The 26,126-nt window shown below is 37.2% G+C and overlaps 2 protein-coding genes across 5 annotated transcripts in view; one reads left to right on the forward strand and one right to left on the reverse strand.

Moving 5' to 3' along the window:
* Nucleotides 1-11,010, reverse strand: part of LOC131940186 (uncharacterized) — a 26,127-nt gene extending 15,117 nt beyond the window's left edge. Inside the window, exons 1-3 of one of the 2 annotated variants that reach the window (XM_059298811.1) lie at nucleotides 10,910-11,010; nucleotides 3,092-3,250; nucleotides 1,039-1,163 (exon numbers count right to left, since the gene is read on the reverse strand). In XM_059298811.1, the coding sequence (XP_059154794.1) occupies nucleotides 1,039-1,098 (60 nt within the window). In that variant the 5' untranslated portion in view covers nucleotides 1,099-1,163; nucleotides 3,092-3,250; nucleotides 10,910-11,010. Of the gene's footprint in view, nucleotides 1-1,038; nucleotides 1,164-3,091; nucleotides 3,251-6,548; nucleotides 6,714-10,909 lie in introns of those variants that run through there. The other variant, XM_059298810.1, reaches the window with a different exon arrangement.
* On the forward strand, nucleotides 7,844-21,466 carry LOC131940187 (uncharacterized). Of its 3 annotated transcripts, none has more exons than XM_059298814.1 (11): nucleotides 7,844-7,863; nucleotides 8,709-8,744; nucleotides 9,845-10,029; nucleotides 10,962-11,254; nucleotides 12,569-12,748; nucleotides 13,726-13,936; nucleotides 15,053-15,231; nucleotides 15,772-15,846; nucleotides 16,495-16,651; nucleotides 19,168-19,417; nucleotides 20,576-21,466. In XM_059298814.1, coding segments are annotated over exons 2-11 (1,764 nt in total). In that variant the 5' UTR covers nucleotides 7,844-7,863; nucleotides 8,709-8,742; the 3' UTR covers nucleotides 20,808-21,466. The 3 variants fall into 3 exon arrangements, with proteins under 3 accessions (XP_059154797.1, XP_059154796.1, XP_059154795.1); XM_059298813.1 differs by lacking the exon at nucleotides 7,844-7,863 and adding an exon at nucleotides 7,889-7,919; XM_059298812.1 differs by lacking the exon at nucleotides 7,844-7,863 and having other exon boundaries at nucleotides 8,580-8,744.
* The last annotated feature ends 4,660 nt before the right edge of the window (nucleotides 21,467-26,126 follow it).

The raw sequence follows: 26,126 nt of genomic DNA on the forward strand, positions 1-26,126 counted from the left end.
GTTGTGCAGAAATATGGGATCACTAATTAATTAATATATTAATTAATTTATATTTATATAAACATATCTCAAGAGCCAGACTTGCATCTACTTGTGACAGCATTTCTCTATAACTAAACTAGCACATGTTTCTATATTCTAACGCAAGACTGGTGACTCCCTATATGTCACGTATCTAGTGACAGACTAGCACCTACTAACTAAATGTAAACTTTTCAACATGACTATCAATTAACTGTATGGTTAAAACTCGTGTACAAGACCAGCACCTAACTGTATTAACATAACTTGATGAAAAAAAGCACCTACCTGTTTGATCATAGCTCTAATTCAAGACTAGCACCTATTTGCATGCACACATTGTTGTGAAAGACAAGCACCTACCTGTATTGTCTTAGATAGCGCCTACCTGTAGGCCCATCATAGTTCAAGACTAGCACCTACCTGAATGACATCTCTAATACAAAACCTACGCCTGCTTAAATTTACACTGTGATACAAGACTAGCACGTACCTGCAGGCACACTGCAGTACAAGACTAGTAACTACCTGTAAGCCTAACTACCACACAAGACTAGCACCTATTTGTAAGTATACTTCAGTACAGGAATAAGACATATCTGTAAGTATACTACAGTACAAGATTAGCACTTACCTGTATGCACACTACAGTACAAGACTAGCACCTACCTGTAGGCACACTACCACACAAGACTAGCACCTATATATAGGCACACTACCACACAAGACTAGCACCTATATATAGGCACACTACCACACAAGACTAGCACCTATATATAGGCACACTACCACACAAGACTAGCACCTATATATAGGCACACTACCACACAAGACTAGCACCTATATATAGGCACACTACCACACAAGACTAGCACCTATATATAGGCACACTACCACACAAGACTAGCACTTATATATAGGCACACTACCACACAAGACTAGCACCTATCTGTAAGTATACTTCAGCAAGACTAGCACCTACCTGTAGGCAAACTATAGCACAAGACTAGCACCTACCTGTATGAACATGACACCTGGTACCTCAGCATCCAGGTAATCTCTCAGCACCACCTGCATCGTCACACCCTCCGATGACGTCAGGTTCCAGACGTTTTCTTCATAGTTGCCCACCTCATCAATTCCTTGACAAAGATAAAACAACATGTAAAACGTTATATAACATTATTTCACGGTTGCTGAATGTCTAGGGAAAACTTTAAAAAGCATAGGGGTCATCCATAAATGAAATCACACTTTTTTTGACGATTTTTACCTCCCCCTCCCCTCCGTCACACATCTTCACAAAGAGCCAGACCCCCACCCCTAAAATGACGTCACACCTCAGCCTACACCCCCCCTCAAAATGCAGTTGAAATTTTTTTGAAAAATCTTGTCTGTACTCTGTCAATAAAGAGTATTTTTTAAATTCCGATCGCAATTTATTAATAACAGTTTTCTAAAACGCGAAATAACGTCTTAAATTAGTTTTTAACATTGCTTTTTTATAATGCAAAATTGTGACGTCGCACCATCTGACCCCCCCCCCCCCTCATCACGCACCGTCACAAAATTACGGACCCCCCTACCCCCTTCAAGTGCGACGTCATTTATGAACGACCCTATAAATGTCAAAAACGTTCATGTGAAAACTCAATACAGCGTATCAAAATTCGATTTGTAAATATAACTTTCTTAACACGACCAAATGTTATCCAGAACTATCACCCTAACTGCATACGTTAGCCTTTATTAGACTAAACCCATATTTAAATCTAGAGTTTGACAAATTTACTTATAAGAAAATAAAACATACGAGCCGACCCGCGGCGTACCAAATGCCGCTATTTTGTTGTTGTTTTATTTTCTACTTTTCAGCAATTCATAATTTGTGAATTCGACAGTACCAATGCTGCCACTGAAAAAATGTGCTTTAAAACACTATCAGTAGGTTGTTAAGGACGATAACCTCCCCCCCACCCTCCTTTCCCACAACCCCTACCCTACACCCCCCCCCACCCCCACCCCCCCCCCCCCCCCACCCCCACCCGTGAAAGCAGCCTCCTCTTAGTTACCTCCCCTAAGTTTAAAATCGTAGCATACGAGGAAGAGAGGGGGCTGCTAGGCGCGCTTACAGCTTGATGTTTTCTATCGTATCCAAGAAGAGAATTATATATATAGACTATGTTAAGCGTTTTTTTACAACAATACAAAATATATTGCTATTTTCACAAAGGCAACATCAGTTATTATTTGTCGTTAATGATTGTTAACCATCTACTGCATGCAACAAGTAAGCTGGTAGAAACGTTAATATTACATTTAGACAAAGGTATTACTATTATTTACTACAGGTAGGATAACTAGTATCACAAGAAAATCGTAGGCTAATAACATGTTGCGATTACTTTTAATAAAAAGACTAACAACAACTACCTTAACGAGGTAGGCTGATTAATATTACATGTAACAGGTAAACATACTACTGTAATCTATAGCTGATTGACAATAAACTACATGTAAGAAGTAGATATCAAACAGCTATCTGTAACAGGTCTATGTGCACTTAATACGTGTAACAGGTAGACAGACATCGACACACAAACAATAGCTAACTACTAGTCGCAATAACCGACCATCTACCTCCCACGGGATAAGACCCCTACCTGTCACAGGTGCAGACCACTTACCTGTCACAGGTTCAGACCACTTATCTGTCACAGGTTCAGACCACCTACCTGTCACAGGATCAGACCACCTACCTCTCACAGGTTCAGACCACCTTCCTGTCACAAGTTCAGGTCACCTACCTGCAACAGATTCACACCACCTACCTCTCACAGGATCAGACCACCTACCTGTCACAGGTTCAGACCACCTACCTGCCACAGGATTAGACCACCTACCTGTCACAGGTTCAGACCACCTACCTGTCACAGGTTCAGACCACATACCTGTCACATGTTCACACCACCTACCTTTCACAGGATCAGACACTTACCTGTCACAGGTTCAGGTCACCTACCTGCGACAGGATCAGACCACCTACCTGTCACAGGTTCAGACAACCTACCTGTCACAGAATCCGTCTTGTTGCTGACGGTCAAAGAGCCGTCTGCTGTAGACCGCCACTTGCCATTAGAGTTGAAAGCGTAGGGACCACTGGTTAGCCAGATGGTACCATCAGTAGCGGACAAGTTGTAACTGCCATTGTCCCCTATCTGTAGAGTACCTGTTGGGATATCAATGTGATATGGCACTATATATAAAGTTTTACACACACATGTATATGACACATATACATATATATATATACATACATATATATATATATATATATATATATATATATATATATATATATATATATATCCTGTATATATCTTTATATATATATATATATATATATATATATATATATATATATATATATATATATATATATATATATATCTAATATATAAAGCTCAGTTCTGTATGTAATGCATTTGTATGTCGTTGGAATTGTACGATTTTAAGTGTTAGAAAAATTATCGTGCGCATTTGTCTAAATTTATGAGCTAAAAAATTACCATTGAAAGTGTTGGGAAATAATTTTCATTTTTCAAATTATAGTAATAATTGTCGACATGTTCATTAAACACAAGTTTTAAAAAAAATATCATCTTTTACAAAAATTCTAATTATGTCTTTATTTAGTCCTATAGCACTTACTTCCCTTTGACAAATTAGGAAAAACACAATTACTTCCCTTTATAAAACCAGTGAAAATAATTTACTTTTTAATTACTTTGTTTTGGTGTTGGGAAAAAAATAATTACATAATTAGCGGGGATTGATCAAGTGCAAATGTTGTAGGTATTTTACGGATAAGCTTGGAGTATTAAAATTGTTTATTAAATTGAAACAGGCGCGTTCGTTTAAGTGAGTGCAAAAGACTGTGAATAAGTTGGGGTACTATAGTCGTTCATTAAGCTAAAACAGGTGATTCCGCCCCGGGCGTTTATGTTCGCGTTAGTGTTTTCTTTGTGTTTAGGTGGGTTTGCGTTAGTGGTTGCGTTTTAATTTGGTTCGTTTTTGTTCTTTCTTTTTTCGTTTTTGTTTGTGTTTTTTTTTGTTTGGGTTTGTATTTGTGTTTTTGGTTGGTTTTGCGTTTGGATTTGGTTTGTTTTCGTTTGCTTTTTTCGTTGATTTTTTTTTTGTTGGTATTGGTGTTTGTGGTTGGGTTTGTTGTTAGGTTTTTGTTTTCGTTTGCTTTTTTGTTTGTTTTTTCTTTGTGTTTGTATTGGTGTTTGTGGTTGTGTTTGTTGTTAAGTTTTTGTTTTCGTTTGTATTTGTAATTGTGTTAGCGTTATGTTTGCGTTTTGTTGTTTTTGTTTTGGTTGGTTGTGGTTTGGGTGGGCAATGCCGGGTTTATGATGATTACTAAACACACAGGTAATGGTCTTTAACAGAAAGGTTTTTCACAGAAGCCAGAGCAGGGCCTGGCCGGGACGGCTAGTCTAATATATAAAGCTCAATTCTGTAACGCATATGTTTGTTTGTCGCTGGTTATCGATGGATTTAAGTGTTAGAAAATTATCGTGCGCATTTGTCTAAATTTATGAGTTAAAAAATTACTATTAAAAGTGTTGGGAAATCATTTTCATTTTTTCAAATTACAATAATAATTGTCGGCATGTTCATTAAACACAAGTTTTAAAAAAATATCATCTTTTACAAAAATTCTAATTATGTCTTTATTTAGTCCTATATCGCTTACTTCCCTTTGATAAATTAGGCAAAACACAATTACTTCCCTTTATAAAACCATTGCATTAGTTGAAAAGCATTTACTTTTTAATTACTTTGTTTTGGTGTTGGGAAAAAAATAATTACATAATTAGCGGGGATTGATCAAGTGCAAATGTTGTAGGTATTTTACGGATAAGCTTGGAGTATTATAATTGTTCATTAAATTGAAACAGGCGCGTTCGTTTAAGTGAGTGCAAAAACTATGAATAAGTTGGGGTACTATAGTCGTTCATTAAGCTAAAACAGGCGATTCTGCCCCGGGCGTTTATGTTCGCGTTAGTGTTTTCTTTGTGTTTAGGTGGGTTTGCGTTAGTGGTTGCGTTTTGATTTGGTTCGTTTTTGTTCTTTCTTTTTTCGTTTTTGTTTGTGTTTTTTTTGTTTGGGTTTGTATTTGTGTTTTTGGTTGGTTTTGCGTTTGGATTTGGTTTGTTTTCGTTCTTTCTTTTTTCGTTTTTGTTTGTGTTTTTTTTGTTTGGGTTTGTATTTGTGTTTTTGGTTGGTTTTGCGTTTGGATTTGGTTTGTTTTCGTTTGCTTTTTCGTTTTTTTTTTTTTTGTTGGTATTAGTGTTTGTGGTTGGGTTTGTTGTTAGGTTTTTGTTTTCGTTTGCTTTTTTGTTTGTTTTTTCTTTGTGTTTGTATTGGTGTTTGTGGTTGTGGTTGGGTTTGTTGTTAGGTTTTTGTTTTCGTTTGTATTTGTAATTGTGTTAGCGTTATGTTTGCGTTTTGTTGTTTTGGTTGGTTGTGGTTTGGGTGGGCAATGCCGGGTTTATGATGATTACTAAACACACAGGTAATGGTCTTTAACAGAAAGGTTTTTCACAGAAGCCAGAGCAGGGCCTGGCCGGGACGGCTAGTATATATATATATATATATATATATATATATATATATATATATATATATATATATATATATAATATTAACAAAGTACTTTGTAAAGATAAATGAAAATGGTGTGATATAAACCATTATCAAATTAGCAATACTCCTTATGTCATATATTTAAAATAGCAACTTTCATACCAAAGTTACTGGGATATGGTGTACGGCTATGGCTGGAACAGACCAGTTTTTAATCAAATTTCCAGAGGCGAACGATCTCCAGCTGAATGATTATCTACAAACGACGTACCACATTACCCAATAAGAGGTGTTTGAACTTTAGTAAACGTATGTGATACAGTAGGTAGGAGATGCTCGATAAGCATTTGTATTTTAAAACGTACTGCAAGAAACTCAAATTTTCTATCGGCTATTTTAAATGTTCTATTATGTTTCTTGTGTATGTGAAGTGCACTAAAAATTAATCAAATATACAAAATTTTGAACGAGGTCAGTTGATATTTTAGAAAAATAAAATGATATTTTAAAATCATAAAAATTGCCAGATGTGACGCCATTTAATGGTGGGGGGGGGAGGTACGACAAGCTATGTATGTACACATTTACAGACAATCTCAGTCTGTGTTTTGATATTAGTGACCTCCCTTTGCTACGCCTCTGAGGGCGAAGTGTGGTGAATGTACCCTGAGGGTGGGGCTTTTGACGTACATACTCTGGGAGGGAGGGGGTGCGGTGGACGTACTCGGGGTAGACGTAATCTGGTTAGGCGGTACCCCGAATGATATCTATTGTAAACACAGCGCGAATAACGCAATAATCTTTTAAATTATGAGAATAAAATGCCCCAAAAGACTTAGTACGGTTAGAAAAAATGATTGTTTAGTTTTACTTACACGTCGATGCGGCTTTCTCAGGCCCAGCGAGAAAAACTAACGACAACACTAATACAACAAACATGATGCTGTGTTGTTGTGTATTTGTGTTGACGGTCTAACGATGTACAACACACTAAAAACACATTTATCACCGAGTCGTGTTACACACTACACATCCGGTACAAAGATAAAAATTGAAAACAAAATTATTATCTTAAATTAGATAATTTAATCGCTTATCAACTATTTTGAATTGTATTTAATATCCTGAACGATGTTATTGGTTAGATAACCACAGTTTCAAATTATTATCAGTGAAAAATTCACATCAACACAATACTAGGCCTCGTTAGCCAAAAACAGCGTAATGTCGTTGTGATAATGTTTGCAATCCTTGGATAGATAAATGGATAGAGTGTAGGAAGGATTAATGGATGGACAAATTAGTGGAAGGATGGATGGTTAGACGGATGAACTTTTGTACTAATAGAAAGATGAACGGGATGATGGATAGGCGGATGGACGGATGGGCAGATGGACGGATGGATAGAAGACGGATGAACAGTTGGGCTAATAGAAGATGAATGGAAGGATTCGGGCAAGTGTCCATTCGGGCATTTGTCGCATTCGGTCAAGTCCATTCGGGCATTTGTCGCATTCGGGCAAGTGTCCATTCGGGAAATAGGCCTTCGGGCAAACGGCATTCGGGCAAGTGTCTTTCGGGAAAACGTCCGGCTCCAACGGACGGATGGATAGACGTATGGGCAGATGGACGGATGCATAGACGTATGGGCGGATGGATGGATGGATGAACAGTTGGGCTAATAGAAAATGAACGGAAGGATGGATAGACGGAATGACAAATGGAAGGATGGATAGATGGATGGACAGATAGATCGATGGATGGATAAAAATATATAAGTTTGGTAAACCATAATAAATAAAGTAACTGTCAGAATGTTAAATCATTTCCTAAACGTTGATGCTAATCATAAAATACACAGAATTTTTTTTGAATGAATTTAAAATAAATCTCTGAGCACACACAGATAGTTGGTTTATAATAGCTTATATCGTAGAGAGAAGCGTAAAAAGAAAGGGGGGGGGGAGCAGGGTGAGTGGCGCTCTCGTACCATGAACACAATGATACGCCCATGATTCCTGACTTAGGTAAAAATAACACTTTTGGAACTAAGTACAATCAGGTTAATTTTTTTTTTAAATACACACCTCTCTCTGACGTCACCGTTCACGTGGTTTTATTTAACCCTTGCTTACGGTTGTCTTATCAGTATAAAGACAGCGGTTAAAGAATACAGACGGCCCAGACACTGTAAGCGGGCATGGTCTTATACAAATATTGTCAAAAAATATATTTTTAATGTCACGGTACATATTTGTTCAGTTTGTCTTACTGTACATTCTTAAAAACCTGGGGCGTATAAAATATGTTATTATATTTTAACAATTTAAATATCGGATTTGTCAGTGAATTTATAATCGTATTACACATATTTGTTTCTGAAAAGAAAATAATTACAACGCCTATACGTGTGATCATCATTCCCATTCTTGCACAAGACAAGTGGAGTAGAGTTCATCTGTTTAATGACCATGGCATATGAGAGGAGAATATGGTCACCTTTTCCCTAAAGTGAGTCAGGATCTCATTAGCTGGGTGGACTCCGAAACGTCCACAGACTCGAGCCCGGGATCCGAACTGGAAACTTTCCGGTTTGCAGTCATAAGCTCTACAATTCGACCATTCTACTAGTCCAATATGACATATTTTAAAATTACTGACGGGGCTTGGGGTAGATCTGGAGTTTTGTTATACCTATTCTAAAATAATTGTTTTAAAATTATGGGTAAGTGGTGGGGGGGGTATTTGCCCCTGTCGGCCTACTCTTTTCGTTAATGATGTCTGTTTTTATTCCGGTCTTTACTTTACGGACGTAGTAATTATTTTCTTGAATACGAACTCTTCTATTTTTACATGACGAAAACATGAATGGTAGAACTATCCTACAAAAATATCAAAAGTGGATAATTGAAGGGCGATTAACATGTGATTTACGGTAAGCTGGGTGAAAATAGGAGCGATTATAAAGGAGGATTACCGAGGTTTGTAGTGCAAGACATAGGCCGAGTTGTCTAACCTTTCTCTTATCTGTACAGAATCAAGTAAGGAAATAATTCGTGTGAAATAAAAATGTAAGTTTTTTTTTTAAGTATCCAAGTTAGTTTTGTAATTTAAAATTTAACATTTTACTATTAATGTTATAATGTACTCTAACGTTCCATTAGTCTACACATTTTGATTTCTTATGTTGGATCCAGATACAGGAAATAAACCCATCGCTTTATGACCTAATAGTGTCAAAGAAACATTAATTATTCTTCTTGTGTGTTCGCGAACACACAACTGACGCTATAAATTACGTGTCTGAGGCAAAAAAAAAAAAAAAAAATTATTATTCTCCTGCGTTATCGAAATGAAGGTCTGAAAAAAAAGGATCATTACTATTATCCTGTGATTACTAAAAATAGGGTCATTAAGTGTATTTTGCGATTTAAAAAAAGGGGGGCTCTTTGCGTGTACTCTGTGATTTAACAAACAGCCAAAAACTTCAGCACGACGAAGATTTATGTATAGAATTTCGCAGATTCCAAGTTTACATGCTTTTCGTTCTATAATTATGTGGAGGATGATAATGATTTAAAAACTACTGCTTTAAACTCGGTATTAGGCTAAACCTAACATCAGTTTTAGGAATTAGGAAAGATTCATTAGTCAATGCATACATTTTATACTAAATAACCCATATGAAATACACAGGGGTGGGGTATCTGTTTTCTATGTCTGTTTAAAAAGACTTGCCGTTAATCTGACCATCTATGCGTTTTAGACATTTCATTTTTTTTTTTCAGGGATGATTGATAAAAAAAATACGTCACGTTTTCTTAGATATTGTCGCCTTGTCGTCTAATAAAACCAGACACACCTTATCCCCTTTATATATATATATATATATAACACTATAAATAAGTCACCGTTTTACTCATAACATACCTACGCCCCTCCCCACAACAAACTTTAAAAAAGTACTAAATTTCTGTGAAATTTTAAACAATGGTTCGTTTTTTAGAACAAAATAGACGCTCCGCTAATTTATCTAAAAGTATCCTGTTTTATCCTTAGTGTATTAAGAAATGGAATAATTAGGCAGCTCTACTTTTGTCACGTGTTTATCACCTATTTACCTGAACAGCTCACCTGTACTCACCTACTACACACTACTAACCCTCCCCAGGTACTGGACGGCGTTGTGTGCTGTCACTCTACTGGGCGTCACCTCCGTGTTGTCATGGAGACAGAACCAAACATGGCCGTCTAGAGTCTACCCAGGTCAACTGGGGTTCCCAGACCACGTAGATTTTGCCTACATTGGTCAGCAGCTGGACGGTGATCTGATATCTCCCTTTGATGATCGCTATAGTAAGTTGAATACATACTGCTAATTCGTCTATTATTTCCTCAACAAAAAGTCAAAGGCCACCGTGATGTCTCCATTTTGTGCTGGCTATAGTAAGCACATTCAAAACTGCTAATAGTTCGTCTATTACGGGATAGTCAGTAAAACGAATCTGTGTCCACCCAGCACTAATGGGTACCTTACTTACGTAACGGAAAATGAAGGTGGCTGGGCACTGAAACAGATGAACTCTACTTCATCTGCCCCTGTGCTTCGGGCATGAACGGGAAAGAAAATTGATTATTATAGTTCAACAGGGTGTCGGCGAGGGCGAGTCGGTATAGCTTATGGTTGTCAAACCAAAGAGTCTCGAGTTCGGACAGAAGAGGTACGATAGCTAGGGACAGTATATTTCTAAGAGAGACAACACCAAAATCTAACAACTGCTGCCTTGTAGTTTGTCCTTGGTTGGACAAAGGCTAGGGAAGCCAATCCAAAAAGAAAAACAGGCTGAAATTGGAGTCAACGGCCTATATGGCGCAAAATAAGTTGGCATGTATACTTAAGTGTGTTGGGGAATAAGAAGGAAAAGTTCGATGAACCTTAAATACCATTGCAAATTACCCGTTCTATTTTTACCTGTACTAAGTGTAACATTATTCTATTGCGACTTGCCTATAATACCAGCAAAGAGTCAGTTTCATTTTACCTTCTTTAACTATACATTTATTTTTACCCGTTCTATTTTTACCTGTACTAAGTATACGTTTATTATAATGCGATTAACCTAATATTCTAGCAAAGATCCCATTTTATCTTCATTTTATCTTCTTTAACTATACAGTTATTACACTTCGATATACCTTAAAATACCAATGCAAAAAAAAAACCCGTTCCATTTACCTGCACTAACTATACGATTATTCCTAAAATACTAGCATAAATCCCGTTTCAGTGAACGCGTCCTACATCCACAACATCAGAAAAACCAAACTGCCAGGGTTTATCGTCGTGCCGTCCACCATCCAAGACGTTCAGCGAGCCATCTTGTACGCTAGACGTCACAACCTCCATCTCACCGTACGCTCTTCCGGTCACGACTACATCGGCCGGTCTACGCATGACGGAAGTTTGAACCTGTTTTTAATATCTATGAATAGAATTGAGGTCAAATTGGACTCGGTGAGGAACAAGGCTGGGGAGGTTAAAGTTCAGACAGGGGCTTCTTGGCTGGAGGTCTACACAGAGGTAAGTGGGCTTTTGTTCTGCAACGGTTTTATCTTTGATAGCAGATACTAACTTTAGTGGGGTTTCGTTCAGTCAACAGAAATTTGCCCTGAAGTGGATTTACGTTTCTAAAAATAATTGTTTGGAAGTAAACACAAATTTGTAAACATTGCAATTAATGTTATCCCATTTTTAAAGCACATGCTTCAAAATCAGCTTATCGCTTTAAAGGTTGAAATAAATGTGCCTATACTGAGTGTTTTTTTTTTAGTTCTAAGTGAAAATGACTTAGTGGCTGTTGGTTGAAAATAGTTTTCGTTATTTTATAAGAAGAGATCACTAAAAAATATTAGTTGTTACGAACTATCTTAAAAGTAAACTGACACAAATGGTTATTTATTTATTTATAATTATTTTTTAAGATAAAATTACACATTGGGGTTAGACGCGGTTTCTTAAGATAAAGTTGACATTCTTTTTTGTTTCTTCATTTTAGCAGATTAACCCTTTAAATGAATTGAATGACCTCTCGACGTTGTAAGGATGTAGTCACATGATTAATGCTTTTTACAAGCTTTTATTTAACTCACTTCCTCTGTCGTCAGTCTAGACGGAAACGCAGGAGTGAAAATTCGGAAACTTCTACTTAACCGATACGATTCACATTTGGCACGTGGGTCAAGACATGAAGACAATGCAATCTGAAACTAAATTTGACTTAATTGGATGCCTAATTGATTTTTAATGAATTAATTAAAATTTGGACCGAATTAGTAGGCATGTCTAGCCAACCACACCACACGCGTCATCACCTTCAATAGCTGCGCCATCGCGTAATGGCTGCGTTCAAAAACCATTGCGCGCCTACTGAACGTGATGTTCAGTAGGCGCGCAATGGTTTTTAGTCATGTAACTCTATTGTAAATAAAACATGTAAAGTACTGAAAAAAAATCATAAAAAACGTTTTAATAAAAAGCTTTTATTGTAATAATTCACTAAAAAGTAGAAAATAAATTATAGACTACTATTTAAATTACTATAAAGAAAAGCGTGGGTGTCTTCCTTAACATTAGTAAAGGTATCCAATAGATACTAAAGTGACCCACGCTTTTCTTTATAGTAATTTAAATAGTAGTCTATAATTTATTTTCTACTTTTTAGTGAATTATTACAATAAAAGCTTGTTATTAAAACGTTTTTTATTATTTTTTTTTTAGATTTTCATGTTAATATAGATATACCACGTTTTGATACAGTTTAGCTACCATGTTGGTACACTTATATTTCTAGGTTGATAAAGTTCTGCTACCATGATGATAAAGTTGTATTCACAGGTTGATAAAGTTCGAGGTCCAGACGAGTCAGGGACCACCGTGGGCCGTGTGGTCGTGGGCGGCAGCGCCCACACTGTGGCCATGGGCGGTTACACGCAGGGCGGGGGGCACAGCCCCATAGGGCGCCAGTTTGGACTAGCTGCGGACAACCTTCTGGAAGCAACGATCGTCACCGCTGATGTAAGCACCAAGCGCTGTGGGAAATGTTTGTGTTTTTATCTACAGTCTTAACGGAACGAGGGCTCTAGCTGTTTATGCCATTATGCCATGCGGTGGGGGTGGCTGGGTGTGCATTAGAACTTCATTGGAGTATTAAAGTTGCTTAGGAAAAAACAAAAACACATATTAAAATAAAAATCAGCACTATTTGTAAAATCCCCCCCCCCAACAAATCAAATAAGGCTAGCATTAGATTAGTGTTTACACCGTGGAACCAAATTCATTGTGTCACAATAAGTGAACCGTTATTTTTAATGCTGTGTTTACTATAATTTCAAAATAAAACACTCAATAAGAATAAGATTTGCAATCGTAAACATGGCATGATGAAAAGATTATAAAAATGCACACTCCGCCCCAGTACGTTACTTCTGCATGTGCAGGAGATCTAGAAAAAACCCATTAGTATAGAAATTAACTGATATTACTTACACAAAGATGATAACACCCAAATGACCACCAACAGTCGATGTAGAAATGAAATGCTTTGACAAATAGAAGTAAAAAACGATCTAAAGAGAGTTGCCCCATTATGTAAGATCAGTGTAAGGATAATATTGTCATGCTTATCAGTGAAAAGCCTTTTCTGTTGTTTTTTTTTTCATTCATTATATTCTACACATCCTTGCTCTTTATTTCTTACTTAGATTAATTTTTAAGAGCTGACCCTCGACGTAGCATAAGCCGCTACCTAGTTGTTTTATTTTCCACTTATCAACAATTCATAATTTGTGAATTCGACACCGCCCTGCCACCCCCCCCCACCCCACTCCTCCACCCCCCACTCCTCCAACCTCCCCCCCACTCCTCCACCCCCCCCCCCCCCACTCCTCCACCCCACCCCTATTCCTCCATCACGTATCTCATAGTTGAACTGCTTAAAGTAATAACAAGTCTTTTCTGTCACCATTTGATCGTACAAGCATTTTTAATTTCAGGGGAAAATCCGGGTCGTCAACGCCTCGATGACCTTGACCTACGAGTTCAACGGCACCCACACAATCACCGACAACACGGACCTGTTCTGGGCCATCCGCGGGGGTGGGGGTGGCACCTGGGGCGTTGTCGTGGACTTCACGTTTAAGCTGCACTACGCACCTGAGAGGTTTAGAAATATACTTGCAGTTATCCCCCTTTTTGATGACACGGGTGAGTTTTTTCCCTTGATTTGTTTGTTTGTGTGTGTGTGTGTCTGTGTGTGTGTCTGTGTGTGTGTTTTATTGTAAAAATGGGGCATGGTTTGGGGAGGATTTAGTAAATTAGAGTTCGTATCGACTGAATAATAAAATGGGACGGCGTGGTCGGACGGTAGAGAGTTATACGGCTAAACCAAACGGCTCGAGTTCCGATCCCAGGCTAAAGTCCTAAGTCTTCCCTGAGTCCAACTAGCTGTTACGGGCACCTTAATCACTTTAGGGAAAGTAAAGGTGACTGGGCATAGTGGTGACCACACTGCCCCTTTATTTATAGAGGTCACTAAAACAAATGATCTTCACTTCATCTACCCTATGAACCGTTGTGTACTTACCTGGTCTGTATACCGTATATCTTCCATCTTTTGAATATCCCATTGTATCCAAGTCAGGTTGGGCAAAACATAGAATTCTAGTAGAAAACCACAGGTCAAAAGGCTAGTAATATTAGTAAGAGAAATGATCGATTCTTTAGCCTGATGTTTTCTTACTGACTTGCAAGAATTTATTGAGCTCGTTATAATTTTCCTGAAAAGAGAAATATAACCGGTGTGAGAGATAGTAGAGAGGGAGAAAATATATGGGTGTTGTGTGTTTATTTGTGTGAGAGAGAGTAGAAAAGAGTTACTTTAAAAAGCAGAATAGAGAATGTGTGTGCGGTCGCATGTCTAATAGAGATAGAGAATAGAGAGAAAATTATTTTTTTTTGTTTTCTTCTCAAATGGAAGTGTTAAAGAGTATTTAAATTCAGTTTCTTCCAAGCACCTCTTCGGGGGGGGGGGGGGGGGGGGTTAATCTGCCCCCCCCCCACCCGAACGTCTACCACCTCCCCCCCCCCCCCCCTGAAGAAAAAAACATGTATATAGAAAATATATACTTTTAACAACGTCCTCTCCTTCCCTCCACCGCAGGAAATTGAGTCCACCTCCCCCCCCCTCCTTCCCCGGAGAAAAAAGTCTGAAAGAAACACTGTTTAAATTTCCTTTAAAAGAAGTGTTTTAACACCAGTTGAAAAGTATTATCACCACTTTAAGGCACGTTAAAATAATAGTCTCTGCTCCTTCCGATCCAGGTTTTGCATTCAACAAGAAAGCCGTGGCTGACGCCTTGAAGATCGTCAACGGCCTGTCCCCAGACTGGGGCGGTTACGTCATCACCAGCCCTGACCCCGTCCAGTTCACGACCTATACGGGGAGTCTCTTCGTGTTCTTCAACCATTTCGGTTCCAACTCGTCTGCTTCCAACAGTCAGGTTAGATAAGTCGTGGGAGTAAGTTAGTGAAATCATGACAGCTAGGTCAGGTATATCATGACAGTTTGGTCAATTAAACTTGACAGCTAGGTCAATTAAATCATAACAGCTAAGTCAGTTTATTTTAATCATGACAGCTAGGTAAGTTTAATCATGACTTACAGGTCAGTTAAATCATGACATCTAGGTTAGTTAAATCATGACAGTAAGTCAGTTAATTAATGAAAGTTAGGTGAATTAAATCATGACAGCTATGTTAGATGAATCATAACAGCTAATTTAGATACTTCATGACAGCTGTTAGATAAATCATGACAGCTAGGTTAGATAAATCACGACAGCTAGGTTAGATAAATCATGCCATTAAGTCAGCTAATTCACGACAGCCGGGTTTGATAAATCTTTACAGTTATTTGTTCCTTGATTTCTCTGAGGCAATATTTATTTGCTGTTTAGGGTTAGTGCCTATATATATTTCAAAAGAGTGTTGATTCCTTAGTGAACGTGAAAGTCTGCAATATGTTCGATCTTGTTCCACAGATTGATCCTCTGTTAAAGCATCCAGCGGTGATCTATTCTGAAGACCACTGGTACAAGACCTTCCTGGAATACGAGGTGACTGCAGTAGATAATATTATCATGACTCTCCTCAAATCAGACTCTTCTTAAATTAGACTCCTCTCAAATCAAACTTCGCAAAGCAGCGGCAGGCGTGGGGAATGGTTTTGATGAACATCAATGTGTGTTTTATATCGCATGTTTTGCTAAATCCTGTAAACAGTTTTTAATGTCGCTCAAGACGAATGTATTTGCCGAAAACTAACATAAAACATACCCTTAGAAATAAATTCAGAGTAAAGGTGGGGGGGGGGGGGGGGAATGAGAGAGAATATGATTACGTAACTGTACTATTTTCTCTTTATAATTCTGATATTGTGTCTGTATAATTTTTGGAGCTGATCTCCCCTGAGATATTTTCTCAGTTATTTTTTTAAAGTGAATTGTGTCTGATATATTGTATGATGAAAGTTAACTAGACTAATAAAGTGAATTATGTCTGATATATTGTATGATGAGAGTTAAGTAGACTAATAAAGTTAAGTGTGTCTGATATATTGTATGATGAGAGTTAACTAGACTAATAAAGTGAATTGTGTCTGATATATTGTATGATGAGAGTTAACTAGACTAATAAAGTTAATTGTGTCTGATATGTTGTATGTTTAGAATTAACTATACTAATAAAGTTAATGTCGTTGACAGGTGCATGCTGTGACCGATCCATATGGCGTGCAGTATGTCTTCAACAGCTTCATCCAACCTGAGACACTGGTCAATAACACAACACTGACCAAATTTGTTGACTTGTTGCATTTTATGTTGGACGTCGAGATGGGATGTGCAGGGACTCTCATTGGAGGTATGTGACATGACATATGTGTGTCTGGACACTTGATCTGTTTCAGGAAATATGATATGTGTATTGACACTTTATATGTGTCAGGACGTGTGAAATGTGTCTTGACAATTTACAGGTATCAGGACGTGTGATATCTGTCTTGACACTTTAAACTTATAAGTACAATGGATATGTGTCTTGACACTTTAAACTTATAAGTACAATGGATATGTGTCTTGACACTTTAAACTTATAAGTACAATGGATATGTGTCTTGACACTTTAAACTTATAAGTACAATGGATATGTGTCTTGACACTTTAAACTTATAAGTACAATGGATATGTGTCTTGACACTTTAAACTTATAAGTACAATGGATATGTGTCTTGACACTTTAAACTTATAAGTACAATGGATATGTGTCTTGACACTTTAAACTTATAAGTACAATGGATATGTGTCTTGACACTTTAAACTTATAAGTACAATGGATATGTGTCTTGACACTTTAAACTTATAACTACAATGGATATGTGTCTTGACACTTTAAACTTATAACTACAATGGATATGTGTCTTGACACTTTAAACTTATAACTACAATGGATATGTGTCTTGACACTTTAAACTTATAAGTACAATGGATATGTGTCTTGACACTTTAAACTTATAAGTACAATGGATATGTGTCTTGACACTTTAAACTTATAACTACAATGGATATGTGTCTTGACACTTTAAACTTATAACTACAATGGATATGTGTCTTGACACTTTAAACTTATAAGTACAATGGATATGTGTCTTGACACTTTAAACTTATAAGTACAATGGATGTGTCTTGACACTTTAAACTTATAACTACAATGGATATGTGTCTTGACACTTTAAACTTATAAGTACAATGGATATGTGTCTTGACACTTTAAACTTATAAGTACAATGGATATGTGTCTTGACACTTTAAACTTATAAGTACAATGGATGTGTCTTGACACTTTAAACTTATAACTACAATGGATATGTGTCTTGACACTTTAAACTTATAAGTACAATGGATGTGTCTTGACACTTTAAACTTATAAGTACAATGGATATGTGTCTTGACACTTTAAACTTATAAGTACAATGGATATGTGTCTTGACACTTTAAACTTATAAGTACAATGGATATGTGTCTTGACACTTTAAACTTATAAGTACAATGGATATGTGTCTTGACACTTTATCAGTACATGTGATATGTGTCTTGACACTTTATCAGTACATGTGATATGTGTCTTAACACTTTATCACTACATGTGATATGTGTCTTGACACTTTAAACTTATAAGTACAATGGATATGTGTCTTGACTCGTTAAATGTATACAATGGATATGTGTCAGAACACGTGATATATGCCAGGACATGTGATATGTGTCTTGACACTGTATATGATTCTGAACTCTTGATATGTATCTGGACATATGATATATGTCTGAGGACTTATTATGTGTCACGAAACTAATCTAATTCTGGATACATTATATATGCTTGAAGACGATATAATTCTCGACAAATTATACATATTTGCAGGGGCGTAGCGAGGGGGGGTCGGGGGGCGGACCGCACCGGGTGACACCATTTAGGGGGGTGACACCAAGGCAAAAAATAGCAAAATATATAGAGAAAAACTTGAGGGGGGGGGTGCAAATCGAAAGTTTGAGAGGGGGGGGGGGTGCAAATCGAAAACTTGAAAGTTTGTCCCCGGGAAGGTCGCTACGCATCTGGGGGGGTGACACTATTAAGTGCCGCACCGGGTGACACCCGACCTCGCTACGCCACTGCATATTTGGACACGTTTCAGGACACTTGATTTATGATTGGACATCTAATATGTTTATTGAAAATATAAGTAGGCCCTATACATTCGGCATTAGATGTATGTGTAGGGAAACTGAGGATGCATCATGGTACTTTGAGTTAACTGTGATACTAATGAAAGTATTTTTAAAATGCTGGAGATCCATATCTCAATACTAGGTTGCATAATGTAAACATAGATCTAAGTGCATTATTTTAATTAAACATGGCATTCAAATGCACCGACAATTTATCTAAAAATAGATATTTTGAAATAAAATATAATTTTCTTCTTTGAATTAAATTACTATCGTGTTTAGGTATTAAGAATTAAGTGAACATAAAATAAAGTATCGTTTGATACAATGAGAAGGATGTAGTTCATACAATGAGAAGTATGGGTTGATATAATGAGAAGGATGTAGTTCATACAATGAGAAGTATGGGTTGATACAATGAGAAGGATGCAGTTCATACAATGAGAAGTATGGAGTTCATACAATGAGAATTGTGGGAATAATATAATGAGAAGTATGGATTTCATACAATGGGAAGTGTAGGATCAATATAATGAGAAGTATGGGGTTCATACAGCAAGAAGTATGGGGTTGATAAAACGTGAAGTATAGGATTTATGTCATGTTTTTAATGTTAAACACTGTTAGCAGAGTACATGTATTTGTGTTTAACAGGCAATATGGCCGCGTCGTCAGGGGGAAGCACTCCTATCCACCCAGCTTTCAGAACTGGTATCATGGCCATGACCTGTGGCAAAAACTGGCCAATGGAGTCGGGTTATGCAGATGAGGACGGGATCGAGGCTACGATATCTGTAGCTGAGAGGCTGTATGCATTTGGCACCGGGTCATACTTGAATGAACCCGCGGAGGATATGCCGGATTGGAAGAACAGGTTCTGGGGAAACATCAGCACCTACGACAGGTAGGTAAATTTTGTTACAGGGGTGAGTGGAGAGTAGTAAGTAGTTTTTTATGTGGTCTGTATCCGAAATTTTTTTCGCAATTTTCAGCTAACAATATAGAACATAGATAGTTTGGTAAATATAAATGATTTTAAAAAGTATGTCATCTTCTTCTTCTTCGTTCTTTATTGTAATTTATGTGGGGTTTTCTCGAACATAATTATGTATTACCAGTCAACATGTTATTCGCCATATGGTCCGATGATTCCATTACCCAGTCTTCTTTTTTTTCTTCATGTGCTCCCAACGCCTTTGTCCAAGCAAGAACAAACTACAAGGCAGCAGTTGTTTGATTTTGGAGTTGTTTCTCCTAGAAGAGTGGCTGTCACAAGCTAACAAACCACATCTGTACGAGGGTTTGAACTCGAGACTTATCGGTTTAGCAGCCATAAGCTTTACCGACTCGACCCCGCCGATACAAATTCAGTAGAGTCATTCTCGCAATGGAAAATAGATCGGTTGTGTGGGATGCGATCTTTTGGGATATATTTAAGTCTATACTTCCATTACCAAAATGTACATAATCTTCTCTTCCCCGCCAGACTTCTGGAGATCAAGAAACGGTACGACCCGGACATTTACTTCTGGTGCCACAACTGTGTGGGATCTGACCTGGGTCCACTCTACTCCCCCCTTGACCCAAATATGTTTTGTATCACCAAACTTTTGAAGATCCAATCTACTCCCAGACTTAGACAGCTGTTTTTCTATTTAAATAAACAGCACCTACTATCTTCTGTTTAACGAAATTTGTGGAGACCCCTTATACTTCAAGAATTAACCATTCATTATTCCTATTACCAAACTGTACTTATTTTTCTCTTTCCCACCAGAATCCTAGAGATGTCATCACTCCGAAAATTAACCAGTCATTTACCTTTACCAACAAGCACCTATTGTTTTCTAACAGGAAATCCAAAATAACCAGTCGTGTTTCCTATTAACAAACTGTATACCTAAAGATCGCATCTTTTCACCTAGCCAATTGTTTTTCTAATGCGAGAATGACTCTAATGTGTTTGTATCGCCAACAGGTCTGGAGATTCCCTATAGATCGAGAATTAACCAGACGTTTTTTCCTATGACCAAAATGTACCTAATCTTCCCTTTCTTACCAGACTGTTGGAGATCAAGAAACGGTACGACCCGGATAATTACCTCTGGTGCCACAACTGTGTGGGGTCTGACCTGGGTCCACTCTACTCTCCCCTTGACCCCAATGCTGCAGCAGGTGTTCCAGGGCAAGTCACAGACCACAGTTTCAAGTCGGAGGTCGAGTTTGATCAGATCAAAACCCCTGTGCCTGACCCTACACCTACACCAGGTCATGGTGACCCCATAATTGGATAAGGGAAATAATGTGGCTTTAGTTTAACCTAATGTGTTATCTGTTCATCTCAAATATTTGTAAATGCATTAGTTAGTGTTTGCTCTACCATTTCAAAATTATATCCACCCTGTAGTAAATGTCGTCATAAAATAACGTGACACTTCACACGGAATGATTATAAGTGTTTCTTTTAAATTGTCGGAGGAGCGGACTAAAATTTCCGGGGTGGTGGGGGGGGGGGCTGAATGAAGAGATTCCTGAAAGAAACACTGATGGCTGAGGATGTATTGCTATAGGAAGGGAGCGAATTTTAAGTAGGTGACGTCACACTCCTCTATTTTAATAAGTAATGTTTTGAAATTTTAGTTAATGTTTCGTTTTTTTTTTTTTAAATGCAGGGTAATTTTGAATAGTTAGGTTTTCAGGAGGAGGGGGGAGGGGTTGCACAAGTGGGACGACATTCTATCCGAAGTCGGCGGGGGTTCAGATGTTTTTAAAAGAAGTGGTTAAGGAGGATGATAAAATGAGAAATCTGGTACAATTATCAAAGTCATTAAAGGAAGACCATTAAAGTTATAAAATTAGTATTTATAACATTTTTGTTCTTTTGTTTTCTTTATCGTATCTCTCGTAATCATTGTTTACTTCTGTTGTATAATTTAATTAAGTAGTATTCAAAATAAAATAAAAATAAAAAACGCATGTGTTTTATTTTGTCTTTATTTGTCAGCAATAGTTTAGAAACATGGGGGCAATGGTGTATGTAGCAGAGGGTGGGGATAAGCAATAATGAACACGCCTTTGATTACCAAGCATGACTAGTAGTATTGCGGGTGTATACATTTTAGAAAAAGATTTCGCTAATGAGTAGGCCTACGTATGCGTCCAATAAATAGACTAACATATACAATATTTTATATTCAGTAATAATTTTAATTAAAAAAGAAACATTTACAAATTGACGTAGCTCAAAAACAGTCAATGATGAAGTAGAAATCATATGACGGATTTCAAAAAAGAAGTCGTGTTGAATAAAATTATTGTTGACCACCAGCGTAGCGCACGGGGCAAACTGTACATTTTACGCAGCATCCCCCGCCCCCCCCCCCCCCCCACACCCCCCGCTCCCCGCCTTTATATAGTTATTCAAAGCCTCCCCCCCCTTTCGGAAAAAAAAATGTGTAGCGCCTTTTACCAGTAACTATCCCTTAACATATTGATGTGTTGTAAATAATAATTGATGTGAAAAAAAAAAAATTAGCTCAACCTGTCAGGAATCAAAATCCATTGTCCTATTATTTAGTAATGCAGCTGACAATGTGCTTCTTATTACTTTTCCCACTGTTTGCACCCCCTTCCCACCCCACCCCCTCCCCCTCTCAGGGCAGCAGCTTCATCTGCTGTCTCCTAGCTACGGTATTTTTGTTGACATTTAGTGTTTCTTCCAGACTTTTTTCCTCGCAAAGAGGTGCCGGGAAGAATCTATGTTGACATTGCTTCGAGTATGATTATTTTTCAGCATACAAAGGTTTATTCTTGACACACCACGTTACAGCGTGGCGTAGAGGAGGCGTGGCCAAATGTAACGTCATCACCTCACGTGATCTATTCCATCAATTTGTTTCTAAGTGATGGTTAAGCAAACATTATTTCTTTCAAGTAGGGTTTTCAGACCGATGAAATCAAAATATCTGCAGCCGAATGGAATACTTTCACAACTTTCTGCCATTGTTCACATCTAAATAACCTGTGTGTGCTGAATTTAGACACTGTAAGTTAAACAATTGTAGAGTAAACTTTATATATGTATTACGGCTATAATGGCTGATTATTATAAAAACAAATCCACTTAGTTAAGAACATTTAAAATTATGTCATTTTTACTTTCTCGCATACAGGGTATAGAGGAGATATTGTAATCGTGTACAAATATCAATATGAATTTATAAAGTACTAGTTTTCCGCACTATTATACGTATATCATTTGGCGTTCAATTGGTGGGCAATTCTTTATCTACGAGATTCTTTCTATTATAAAAAGTTTAAGTAATTAAAAATGGATTAAAAATAGTTTCTTTATCCTGAGTTGACATCCATCTTAGTGTTATATAAGAATATTCGAGAAAGTTTAGGGGAAATCACTCCCGGTTTATTTTAAAATGCAACAATGAATGATCTAATTTATATCTACATGATTTTATATTTCAATGATAGCTGGGTTTTTCAACCCTAACCGGTTTTTTCAAAGATTGGTTTTGCATTTATCGTTGTATTAAATACACTACCCGAAAGAAACTAACGTTACATGCGAGCAGGTGAAGTAGAATTAATTTGATTCAGTAACCTCGGAAAGTAAATGGATAGTGTAGTCAGCACTATGTCAAGTTGCGTTTACTAGCCCAAACGTGAGTTAGGTACCCATCAGAGATAGGTGGTCTCAGAGACGTCGTACTGGCTCAAGTTCGGGGATCCGAACTCGTGACTTTCAGGTTAGCAGTCGAACACTCAACCATTTGACCACATCGATGTATATCGTGTTGATTAAACTTCAAGATATATTTATAGAAACAAATTAATGGCGAAGACGCCCCATGTATCTGTAATTTGTAATTGTCTTTAGCTTGCGAGGACATGCACTATCATTATTTTAGTGTTTACATAACTAAAATAGAGATTATACTTGGGAATTCTTATTACTGTAGAATTGAAAAGTAAATGGAAAAAAAAATTACACTACTTTGGGTTGAGATTATCGTATTTTGCATCACTGAAGCGAGATTTAACTGATGTGAAAGGTGCACCATTTACAAGGTAAGTGTGTTCTATTTCATAACAAAATCTAAATGACAATTTTTGTAAGATAATATCTATAAAGATATTGCTTATATGAAATACCCTTATCATTTACATATCTCTAAACTGAAATTGTACACATTTTATTATGTATGCTTTCTTCTATTTCATTTATTTAGGAAATCATCTGTTAGCGATCACGTGATGTAAACAAAAGATGGTCGTTCCAAGACGTTTCTATTTTCTCAATCTGTTTGCTACATTGTATTGTGTTCTTTTAAGTAAGTACAAATAAATCATACGTTAGTGAGCAAGGATATGCTTGTGACGTGACTCTTCAGGGATATGGGTTGGATGATTGTGACGCTGTGCTATAAAGTGAAGGAGGGGGGGGGGGGGGAATAAATTGTGGCTTCAAAAATTTAACTTTTAAACAAAACAATCTCGTTTTAAAACAAAATGTTAACAGTTGTTTCCTATTTAACTTAGCCATGTTAACGACCAAATAAACCTAGCTTACAAAACAGCAATAAATGAGAAACTACGTAATGAAAATTTCAGTATCTTATTTTAGACCAATGCCTTAAAAATTTAGTGACGTTACTTAAAATTGAGATTTAACTTTTCTTGACGATAATGGTCGATATGAATGGGGGTAGGGTAAAATTTAAAAAACATTTTTGACGACTTATATAAATAATATAAAAAAAAATGTAATGTTTGTAGATGTATATATATATATATATATATATATATATATATATATATATATATATATATATATATATATATATATAATTTTAGCCTTCGTGAGTCCAGAAATATCTCCACTACTAGATTGCCAGAATGAGAAGTATGATGTGTTGTTTCATGCAGATTTTCGTGACGTCAATGATAAGTCCCGCATTAAGAATATTATCAGTCTATTTATAACGTCATCAAAGTACGATCCACTAAAAACTAGATTTGCAATTTTCGTTCCTGAAATTAACGGATCAATGATTAACGTGGTTGGATTCGATGAATACAACAATGCAGAGGAATTGTTTACGAAAATTGACGAAATAAAACTTCGAAATTATACAAGAATAAAGAGTTTAACAAACGTCGCTGGTGTTTCTAAACAATATTTTCAACGGTTCCAGAGTTTGGAAAGTAGTTCAGTTGTTCTAGTATTTTTACGACAATTGGATCTGTTCAACGACGCAGAATACGATGGTTTTATGATATACAAAATATTCTTGTTACCTAAAGTTCGCGAGTCTTACGATAAATTTAAAGAATGTTTGAAAAGTGACGATTTTTCTATGAATAACCATATATCATTCGGTTTATGTGGTCGGTGCATGAAGGGTTGGTTTATGATTATGGGAGACAACCTTGTTTCGTGTTACAAACTGGAAATGATGAATTCTTTCATAGACCACGGTCAGGCTTTTAGTAAATGCGAGGAAATCCAATCAAGTCTGGTTCAAATTGAAAGCAAGCACGAAAACGATATGTTAACAAACAAGCTGTCCAGAATTTTGTCAACACATTTTGGAAATTTAAACTCAACTTTTCTTCATCTTGGGTTATGTGAAAACGAGAAACAATCACCACGGGCGGGGTTTTTAGACAAAAGTCAAACTAAGTCAAGTTTACTGAGTAATACAAGAATCCTACCTGAATACTGTGTTGGCCTGTTGTTAAATAAATCAGCCAAGATGGAAGCTAGTTATGACGTATCGTGGGTCCAGGTGAACAGAATTGATGCCAGAGCTGAATTTAGTTTCTGTGAAACCGATATCGCATGGACCCTGAGATCGCACTCACACCCTATGATACGCAGGTTTGCTAGCTTTTATCCTTTTTTAAAAGATCATTTTTGAATATTAATTATTATTTTTTTGCTGGTAGGGTGTGTTTGTGTGTCAGTGGCGTAGCCAGGATTGTCTCAAGGGGGGGGGGGGGGGGGTTCCAATTTTTACCCGGTGACAAACTTTCGATTTGCACCCCCACCCTCAAACTTTCGATTTGCACCCCCCCTCATACTATTTCTATATACCAAGGGATCTATGGGGGGGGGGGGGGGGGTTATGACCCCCCCTGCCTACGCCACTGATGTGTGTGTATACATAAAGAGGTAAGCATCTACACCTATATGTGTGTATGGGTTGTTGGACCTTGGAAGTAGACTACATAAAACGCGTGTATTATTCATAATGTTAGTGTGTGTATTTGTCGTTGTTTGCCAATCTCTGCTTCTATGTGTCTGTCTGTGTCTATGTGTGTCCGTCTGTGTGTCTCTGTGTGTTTGGTCTTATTAGATTTCTCTACATTGCAAAAAATAACGTATCAAGCCCGAGGCCTTCGGAAAAATCAACAAATACTTAATCAGTATTTCTTTCAGGCGTCCAACCAGGAGGGTATCAATTCCACCAGTCCCCTTTGCCGGAAGAGATAGGAAGAATATGTCATTTATATCGAAAAATAAACATATTTATGTTTAAGTCAGTTGGAGTTTGAAGTGACATACCACCACCCCCCCCCCCCTCCTTGGAGAT

The sequence above is a fragment of the Physella acuta genome, unplaced genomic scaffold, assembly GCF_028476545.2.
Source record: "Physella acuta isolate Inbredline_101_S28 unplaced genomic scaffold, ASM2847654v3 ptg000311l, whole genome shotgun sequence".
Classification (NCBI taxonomy): Eukaryota; Metazoa; Mollusca; class Gastropoda; family Physidae; genus Physella; species Physella acuta.

What these genes read in the sequence shown, in the direction of transcription:
- LOC131940187 (XM_059298814.1), top strand. An exon ending in CGTCTGCTTCCAACAGTCAG is followed by an intron (nt 15,232 to 15,771) that starts GTTAGATAAGTC and finishes CTTGTTCCACAG; the next exon opens with ATTGATCCTCTGTTAAAGCA. An exon ending in TGCAGGGACTCTCATTGGAG is followed by an intron (nt 16,652 to 19,167) that starts GTATGTGACATG and finishes TGTGTTTAACAG; the next exon opens with GCAATATGGCCGCGTCGTCA.